Source organism: Elephantulus edwardii, unplaced genomic scaffold (genome assembly GCF_000299155.1).
Source record: "Elephantulus edwardii isolate Elephantulus edwardi_28Jun2011 unplaced genomic scaffold, EleEdw1.0 scaffold00092, whole genome shotgun sequence".
Classification (NCBI taxonomy): domain Eukaryota; kingdom Metazoa; phylum Chordata; class Mammalia; order Macroscelidea; family Macroscelididae; genus Elephantulus; species Elephantulus edwardii.
The window spans coordinates 9,612,206-9,622,528 of NW_006399842.1; the positions used below are offsets into that span (position 1 = coordinate 9,612,206).

The 10,323-nt window shown below is 41.5% G+C and overlaps 1 protein-coding gene across 1 annotated transcript in view; it reads right to left on the minus strand.

Moving 5' to 3' along the window:
• Positions 1–10,323, minus strand: part of PAPPA (pregnancy-associated plasma protein A, pappalysin 1) — a 305,562-nt gene that overhangs the window by 179,027 nt on the left and 116,212 nt on the right. The window contains exon 8 of the mRNA XM_006890754.1: positions 8,433–8,931. Within this exon, the coding sequence (XP_006890816.1) occupies positions 8,433–8,931 (499 nt within the window). The remainder of the gene's footprint in view (positions 1–8,432; positions 8,932–10,323) is intronic.

The following is a 10,323-nucleotide window of genomic DNA, read 5'->3' on the forward strand; positions in this document are numbered from 1 at the left end:
GAGAGCTCACTCTCCACTGGGTTCCTGAGCTTGTAAATTTCATAGGAAGAGACTGTCCATCTTTCTCCCAAAGACTGGATGGTAGATTCAAACTGACAAAGAGGCCTTTTGGTTCGCAGTGCAACTGTCTATGGAATAAGCCACTAGAATTCATGGAAAGACTGATGCTAAGACACATGCAGATCTTAAAGAATGCTGAACCTGTAGATGGTGAAAATAAGTAAATACCTTCTTCTAGTGTCAACAGAGAAAGAAAACCTTCCCCTAGAGAGGGTGCTATGAATTTGAACTTCTAGCCTCATAATCAGTGAGACCGTAAATGCCTGTTTATTCAAGGCATCCACTTGCACATTTTGTCATCATTGTTGCTGTTGTTACAGCAGCACTGAATAACTAAGGAAGGGTCCATGAGGTTGGGGATCATAGTTATGAGGTTAGCTATAGTTTTATCCCTAGTCCTACCATAGTGTAAGGTACAGAACAGACTTTTCATGACTTAAAATTGATTATATATTAAATTAAAATCCAGTATTACCAAACACAATGATATTAATTTTTCTCTTTTTGCTTTGTGAATGAATTAGCAAATGAACATACAATAAAGAACAGATGACTGAGTGAGATACAGAAAGAGTCAGGAAAAGATGGTAATAAGAAAAAAAGTAAGTGGTGACTGTGCTGCCAATCTGAAGGCACAGAGTTCGAATTCAACAGCTGCTACAGGGGCAAAGATGGGCAATCTCTCCTGTGTGGTTTACAGCCTGTGAAAACCCACTGGAAGGACAGCTATGGGTCACGTCCGACTTGACGGTACACAACAACAACTACAGCAACAACCACCTTCAAAGAGCCACAGAAATAATCTGCAAGACCTGCTCATGACATTGGTTTGTGCCCTGGTTTGGATCAGACTTTCCAAGTCCTATGTGCCTTAATACAGTATCACATGTCAATGATTTGGTTAAGATCTGGGTACAGAAGATTCACTTTTGGAGAGGTTCTATTTTGGGCTACTGCTGTCTAATTTTTCACTCATTCTTTCAACAAGCACTCCTAGAGCTTCTATTCCACATCGTATGAACACGACAGCATTAGTACTAAAAAATAAGAAACAGGTAAGAAAAAAAGCCTACAGGCATGGATAAATATTCTGTGACTGGGGCCAAGGATTATATGCTGAGACACTCATGTTACAAATAAACTGGAGTCCCAGTGATGGCAGCTCAGCTTTTCTTTATTATGAATTATTAGGGGACATCTCTGGTCTCTGTTCTGAGGTAAATTCATCAGAGAGACTTTCTCTGACCATCTGCTTAAAATTAGTAAATCCTATCAGGAACATCTCCAGAGTACTGTGAAGAGCAATAATGTCAGTCTAGAGACTAAGGTGTGCCACGGTCTTTGCAAATGACTAAAGATGATTCAAGAGGAGCAGATGCCTTTGTGTTGTTATTCTGAAGAAGAGTACTGAACATACCATGGACTGCTAATAGAATAAAGAGGTCTGTCCTGTTGCTATTGTTATGTGCCATTGAGTTGCCTCCCACTCATAGCAACCCAACTTACAACAACACTAAAACCTGCTCTATCCTTTGCCAACTTTATTGTCTCCAACACATCTACCCTCATTACCTCAGTCACTGTATCAATCCATCTCATCGAGGGCCTTCCCCTCCTGTGCTGTCCCTCCACCCTTCCAAGCATGATGTCCCTCTCCAAAAACCAGTCCCTACTTGCAACATGCCCAAAGTATGTCAGCTGTAGCTTCAGAATCCTTGCCTCCAAGGACCAGGCCAGCGTCATCCTCTCTAGGATGAACCTGTTTGTTTTCCTGGCAGTCCATGGTATATTCAAAACTATTCTCTAGCATCACAGCTCAAAGGCATCAATTCTCCTTCTATAATCCATAGCCATTCTCTAGCTCTCGGATGCATTGAAAGCAATTGTGAAGACTATGGCCTGGATCAGGGGCACCTTCATCTCCAGACTGATATTGTTGCACTTCAGTATTTTGGAGTTGCCCCAGACAACCGACTTTCCCAATGCAATTTGTCTCTTGACTTCCTGGATGCTGGGACCAAGAGGGATGACTGTGGAGCCAAGCAAACTAAAGCTTTAACTATCTCAATCTCTTCACTAACCACCAGGATGCAGCCAAACGGCCCAGTGGTGAGAATTTTTATATTCCTGACGTTGAGCTTCAGTCCATAATGAAAGCTGCAGTCTTTGACCTTCTGCAGCAAGTGCTTCAGGTCCTCCTCAGTTTCAGCAAGCAGGGTTGTGTCACCTGCATAACGCAGGTTGTTGATGAATCTTCCTTCAATCTTAGTGCCACACTCCTCTTCATACAGCCCAGCCTCCCAGATGATCTCTTCTGCATATAGATTGAAAAGGTATGGAGACAGAATATATCCCTGGTGTACACCCTTCCTGATTTTAAACCATGCAGTGTTTTTTTGCTCTGTTCTGACGACTGCCAAGTATAGGTTTCACAATCAAGCACAATCAAGTGTTCTGGGATTCCCATTCTTCTCAGAGTCAGTCACAGATTGTTGTGATCCACACAGTCAAGTGCCTTTGCATAGACAGATAGACATTCCTCTGGTACTCCCTGCTTTCAGCCAAGATCCATCTAACATTAGCTAGAATACCCCTAGGACCACGGCCTCTTCTAAATCCAGCCTGCACATTTGTCAGTTCTCTGCTGACGTGCTGCTCCAGTCATTTTTTTTTTATGATTTTCAATAGAAGTGTGCTTGCATGTGATACTAATTATATTACTCGATAGTTTCCACACTCTGTCGGGTCACCTTTCTTTGGAATGGGAACAAATATAGATCTCTTCCAATCAGTTGGCCAGGTGGCTGTCCTCCAGATTTCTTAGCACAACCTAGTGGGCACAGTCAGGCAGTGTCTGTTTGTTGAAATATGTCAATTGGTATGTTGTCAATTGTTTTTTGTCAATTCATTCACAGCAACTTGGACTTCTTCCTTCAACACCACAGGCTCTCTGTCCTAGGGAGGGTAAAACCAGGCTGCTCCTTGGAGGTAAGGATTTTGAAGCTCCATCTCACATGCTTTGGGCATGATGCCAGGAAGAACATCATGCTTGGGAGAGTGAAGGGACAGAGCAAGAGAGGAAGACCCTGGATGAGATGGATTGACTCAGTGACTGGGATAATGGGGGCACCACTGGATTTAACACAGTGAAACTGGCTCAAGCTAGAGTAGGATTCAGAGCTTGTCGTACATTGGATCACTATGAGTCACATGTGATTTGATGACACATAACAACAACAACATCAACTCAGATATCATGCAATTGTTTATATTATTTTATTATTATGCTTTATTATCTTCCCCAACTATGCTGTAAAAGGCGTATTTTGGTTATATTCACTACAGTACCTCTGACACCAAGCAAAGGAGTTGGAATTATGGTGGTGGTTGTTAATCTTTTTTTTAATTGCATTATTTTTTTGAGTGTGCATGTGTACTGTCAAATTGGATCTGACTGGTACAGGAGGAGATTGTCCCTCCTTTTCCCGTAGAGCATCTGGTGGATTTGAACCGCTCACATCTGGTATTTCAGTGCAGCTTCTTGCCACTAGAGCACCAGAGCCCACCTGTTATTGTTGACTGCCTTCAAGTCGAGCACCACTCATGGCAACCCTATGAACAAAAGGCCTGAAGTCCCTTGGTTATTGGTTGTTACTTTGTGGTTAGTTAGGTGTTTGGAGTGCACTAGCAAACAAATGAACAAAAAACAAAACAGGCCAAGCCTTTGGGGATTTTATATTTGAACCCTAAATCTAGTCTTCAATTCTTCCAAGTTCAAATCCACCAGCCATTACTCAGGACGAAAGTGTAGCAGTTTGCTTCTCTAAAAAAATGTACAGTTCTACTCTGTCCTCCAGGGTTACTATGAGCTGGAATAAACTCAAAGCAGTCGGTAGGTTGTTTTTTTTTAAATTACTATTGTTTGTGAAGCATTAAAGGCAAAACTAAAACAAAATCCAACCTACTGCTGTCAAGTTAATCATCAGGTTCTCGAGGCTGTAAAACTTTATAAGAGGAGATGGCCCATCTTTCCCCTGCACTTAAATGCAAGTAAGAACTCAAAAGGCCATTGTTTATTATTATCCACTCTCAACAAATCTCGCCACTCCATCTAGAACTCATGAGTTCTAGATCTCTATCATAGAACTCTATCTCTAGAACTCTATCATAGACCAACTCTGCTTGAATTCTTTTTACAATAACAACAACAACAACAATAAATGAGCACCACTACCTATGAACCATATCTACTCATGAAGGAAAGCAAAACATTTCCTTTTACACATGAAAAAAATCTTAACCCAAATTGATAATGCCAAGTGTTTGATTACTACATGGTGAGCTTGCAGCAGAATTGAGGCCTCTTGCTCTCTGGTAGCGTCCGTTCTTATTTACTGGAGGAGTTTCTGCTTAGGGAAGACATTCTACATTTCTCCCTTGTTCTAGAAGTAGTAAGTCCGCTGGAAGCACCTGTGGAGTAAGCACAGAAGCCTCTCTCTTCATCACTGTCCTACCTTGGGAAGCCATGTCTAGTGGAGATATCAGAAAGAATAAAAATTTGTGCTAAGGGGGAAAAAATGAAGACAAAGGTCAAAGGGAATCAAGCAATAGGTTGAGTCAGTTAAGAAAAAGCATTTTCCCCTTCTCTCCTCTTTTTATCCAAAACAGTCTTTATACAGAACTTGTATAAGAGCCAATTTATTTGATATGGAAAAAATGTGAAAGCAGCAAAACACACACACACACACACACACATCTTCACATACACACACTGAGGTGTGTGTGGTGGGGTTCAGAACTCAAATTAGCAAGAGATTAAAAAAAATAAATCGAAATGGCTGCCTGCCTTGCCTTTATAGTTTTAGTTTTTTCAGTCTCAGAAAAAAAATTCACTTCGGGAAGCCCAATGTGGATCAGGTCTCCAGTGAAGACCTTGGGACTCAAGAAACATGGACAGAGGAGTTGACCTAAGCCCCAGTGTATCCCTCATGTTCAGCACATAACATACCGCCGTCAAGTCAGTTCTGGCTGATGATAAGCCCAGGAGATTCTGAGTAGCCCTGTTCCACAGGCCTTTGTTGGCAGTAATCTCCACAGAAAAAGACCATCAATGCCTTTCTCCCAAGGCACTGGTGAGTGGGCAGGGTTCATACTGCCACCCCTCCAGTTAGTAGTCAAAGATAAACTCATGGTGCACAATAAAATAAAAATCACACCCAGTAGTATCAAGTTGCTTTTGACTTCTAACAATCCTTAAATGTTAACGGAAATGTTTATGGAAACAGACTGCAACAGCATCTTTTTCTCCCGCTGTGTCCAGTAGGTCCTAACAGCTGACCTTTCAATTAGGAGTCAACACTTTAATCACTTGCTACTAGGGCTCTTTTGTGTATTAATAGTTACTACTATGAGCCATCGAGTCGCCTGCGACTCATAGTGGCCCTATGTACAAAGCGCTAAAACCTGCTCTATCCTGTGCCAACAAATTAAGGGTCTAAAAAAAAGTATCTGGCGAATAAACGAAAGGCTGAGTGTAAATTTGAATAGTGGTGGCTTTAATAGCAACAAATAGCTAAAGCTTCCAGCACTGAAGCATGCGTGACTTAAGAAATGGACTTTGCCTGACTCATCCCTATAAATTTTCAACTCTCAGTACACTTTGACATAGAGAATTCTCTAAATACATATCTGTAAGCGGAATGTGTAACTGTATTAAGGGAAAGGGAGTTGTGGCTTTTAAACAAGCTTTAGAATCACCTGAAGGGGTCTTATCCAAAATGTGTCTGAATCAGCAGGTGAGCTGAGGCTTGAGAACGTGCACCTCTAACACGTACTCAGGTGATGCTAATGTTGCTGGTCAGGGTACACGTCTGGAGAATCCAATCAGTTCATTACTTGTATTTCACAATAACCTGTGCTATTTGAAATGTCCTGGTCCGTATCTTTACCTTAACCTCAATAGGAACAGGGGTGGTACTGACTGAGAAAAAATGCAGGCAATCTGAAAATGCTACACTGTGTCCAGCCTGCAGCCAAGCTGAGCACTGCTAATTCAGTCCAACTCCCATCTTACAGATTTGAGGAACTGAATACCAGAGAGGATAAGTGACTTGCCTAGGATAATAAAGCTATTTATTTCTTCAGATAAATTTCCAACATTATACACTTAACAACCCTTGTCAGATCTCACAACCTCTTAACTCTGGAGGGCTGAGGGAGGGTTGGGAAGAAAGCTGTGTTTAAACTGAGGTTTCTAGATGTCTGGTATTTCTTCTTGCTCTTGTTTTATAGAGACATTTTAAACAGATACATATTTATAGAACTTACCACTCTAAACAAGAGATGAGAGAGACAGAATTATGGAATACTTTCAAGACAAGGCAATCTTTTAAATTTTAAGTACATTCTCAAACACAAACCAAGTGTTCCTTCTGAGTTCTTAAACAGATGTTCTTCATCTCTGAATCAATGAATGGGCAAGGCTTTGCTTGTGATGTGCACATTAATTGCTGGCATGTAAGAGGAAGTGCTGGTAAAGTGTTTGAAAGTAGTTATGTCTCTTAAAAAGATTAAAAGTTTCCTCTAGAACTTAGTTTCTATTAATGATTGGCTTCATAAATATTTTCAAGCAGACAGAATAGAGATTGTGCCGTATATTTCCTTCAAAGTAAGCAAAGAGCTACAAAAGGCCCATAGAGATCACTGACTTGGGCATTTTCATCACATGGGGGGGAGATGAGCTTCAAAAAGGACTATTTACCACTCCTTAGTCGATGGAAAGGCTGAGATTGGAACTAGAAACCAGAGATCTGAGTCCTGAGAGGTATTCAAAGTCTTTCCTATCAATAGCCCTTGCACATTGCACACATGCAATAAATGCTGAGTGACTGACTACATAAACTTGTACCCAAATTAGGTAGTTAAACCTCCCTCATTTGTTAGACAGAAGTAAATGACATCTCATTGTTAATGGAAAACTGGTTACATGTACTGGTTTACCAGTCAGGATAAAATTCAAATCCTGATATTTCCAGGATCGGGAACTCTGGTGGCATAATCCATAGGGAGTGACACTGCTAACACAAAGACAGAGTCTGTCTTGAGGTTCGAATCCACCAAAGGCTCCGTGGGAGAAAACTGGGCAATCTACTCCCAGGCTTATTTACAGTCTCCTAAAACCCACTGGAGGGCCAGCTACGAGTTAGTTCTGACTTGAAGGTAATGAAGGTTGTTTTGTTTAGAAGTCATCACTTCTTAATTGTGATCTAAGACAAGTGATTCCACATCTTCAAAGCTAGAATTTCATTGTGTGTGTGAATGATAACAGGCTGTAATTGTTGAGGAGAATAAAGAATAAAAAGACAAAAAGATCTTAGCTTGTGGTCTGGTACATAGTAAAAGCATTCATGAATTCTTCTCTCATGAAATAGAAATCCTGAGGATGTTTGAGGGAAGGAGTGAGAGAAGATGCTGGGGTAGGGGGGAAACTAACATAAGAAGATAAACACTATTTCTCACAAAAGTTGTTTTGGTATCCTGTGATTATTCATAAACAAGCAAGCAAGAATCATTAAGCTAAAAATTGCAAGGGTTTTTGAGACTCAAATGAGTCTGAACCTCTCTCCAACCTTAGAAGAGAAAAGCAAACAAACATTTCAATAGATGACATTCAACTTTCAGCAAAATTTTCATGTGAATACCCAGGACTGTGCCCAATTCCCAGCCAACCCAATGCAACTTCACCTCCTTCTCATCTACTGAAAAAGAAGTAGTGAATGAATCTAATTTAATTTAATACTAAAATGAAATCATCATTAGAAAGAGTCAATTCTTCTACTTTCATTAACAATAAATTATTTTCTCATTGTTAATCTCATCTACGGAGTTGTGGTGGCCCACTGGGTAAGGAATTGAACTGTAAGTCAAAGGTAAGAGGGTCACATCCACCAGATGCTTAGAGGGAGAAAAATGGGCAATCTCTCGTGTGATTTATAGCCTCTTAAAACCTGCTAGAGGGTCAGCTATGAGCTGTCTCCACTTCCTCTAAAAACAACAATGATTTTACTGAACCTCCTTCATCTTAATGTTTGGGAAACTAAAGCTTCAGAGAAATGATTGAGACTCAGAGTCACACATCAGAGCTGTGACTAAAATACAGGCCTATTGGCTTATTGTCCATCACTTATTCTACCATATGAACTCTGCCTTTTATAACAGTGCTATACCTAATATTAGCTGGGAGCCAAAATTACCAGACCCGAGTCTGGCTGCGATGACTCTTTTCTTTCCAGGTTAAGACCCGCATACTTTTCTCACATTCCTCCACAATCCAACCCTATAACCATCTCCCCTTACCCAGAGAGTACACTTACATGTCCACAAATCTTCTACTGAGGTGTATGGAAGAGGCCACATCCATCTTCAGTGGTGGGTCCCGGGTCACTTTATACTGCAGAGGCTTACACGCAAGGCAGTGTGGACTGTCTGCGGTGGAGGTGAGCATGGCCGCATCAATCTCCAGGTGTTCATCCAGTGTGTAGATTTGGATCCCATAAACCTCCTCATCTACATCCAAGAGTTTGATGGTCAGTGGGATATCACAGAAGACGTTCTGAGGGCCCAGGGAGATGTTCTTCCCATTGACGGTCAAGAGTTTGATATCATTGACAGCCCCGCTAGAGTCCCAGTCAGAGGAGACAAAGGTCACCCATATGGTCAGAGACTCAGGGACCAATGGGTAGCGAAATTCCAGTTCAAGGTAGCAGCCTTGTGGCTCAGGGCAAGCTGGAGGAACCGTATGTGGGTTGACAGCTGAATTTGGGCTCCAGGTGCGGACACTGGATTTACATGGTTGTTCAACATCTGGGTGACCTGTAGAGAACATATGAGGGAATCAGTCCTTAAGGAAAGACCTTCAGTTTAGCTCTCAGACTTTCCTACAAACCTGAGGAGAGAATGGCCTAACAAGAGCTCAGGCAGAGGGGCAAAGAGAAGTATTCGTGGTGTCTTAGAAAATCTGCTGTGTGTTTAGTATCTAGTTTGCCCCTATCTCTACGACATAGATCTTGGACAAATCATCAAACATTTGGCCAACACACATTCAAGGTAGTCTTACTATTGAGTTAATGTCCAATTTCCTTTCTTATTTCCCCCTTGGAGCCTGTGTTGTCTAAGATGAAAAGAAAGGACACAATTTGTTAATGTTGTTATTTATTGTTAAGTTCTGTGAACAACAGATCTGAACCTTGCCCTATACTGTGCCATCCTCACAATCTCTGATATGTTCAAGTCCATCATTGCAGTCACTGTGTCATTCTATCCTGTTGATAGATTCTAGCCTCCTATGACCTCTATCTTCTATCTTTATGTGACTCTACATTTTCCAGCATGATGTCTTTTTACCAGGACCAGCCTCTCCTGACAACATGCCCAAAGTATGTAAGACCAAGTTTCTCTATCCTTACCTCTGTGGAGTACCCTGGTTGAAGTGTCACACTAAATTCCATTTATTTGTATCGTTACTGCAAGAACTCATTTGACATGTGACTAGGCACACCAGTGTGGAGTAAATTATCCAGAGTGACCAGACTATAAAGCATAAATGTCAACATTAGAACTCAGAACTGTCTCATTCTAAGCATGTACTTCTCTGTATTTGTCATATTTCCCTCAGAGGCCACTAAAATAAAGTAGAATCCATATGATACTGCCTGTGGTATAACCAACAAGAAATATCAGAGGAGGCAGAAAACCTCCTCTTTAAATATCATTTGGTCCATGGACTGAAGATTCCAGGAAAAACTTGCCTAGAACCATGAACAACTGGAAGGCAATCTTGGAGTGAGCTTATCTCTCCTCCTCCTCTTCCCCACATGAGGTCATTCCATACCACGAAGTTTCTTTCTATTCTGTCCAGTTTAACTCAGAAAAGGGAGGGCTGAAGAGGGGTGGGCGGGGGGAGGGGGAGAAAAGGAAGGATTCTTCTAGTTTTTCCCCAGGGAGAAGATGCCTCATCCCCACTGATCTCAGCCTGCAGTGAGTTCTGAATTTTTCTCTGCTGAGATCACCAATCCTGGACCCTCAGAGAGCTCTTTTGCACTGCTGAGAAAAGGAATCAGGACTCAGGGTAATGATTGGCTTGAATTTATTTAAAGGAGTCTAGTGAGAGACACAATTCAGCTGGGGAGAGCAGCATGAAAGACCTCAGGTTGCTCCATTAGGCACTTGCTTTTTGTTTAATATCAGTGGCCTGTGGGAGTTTGA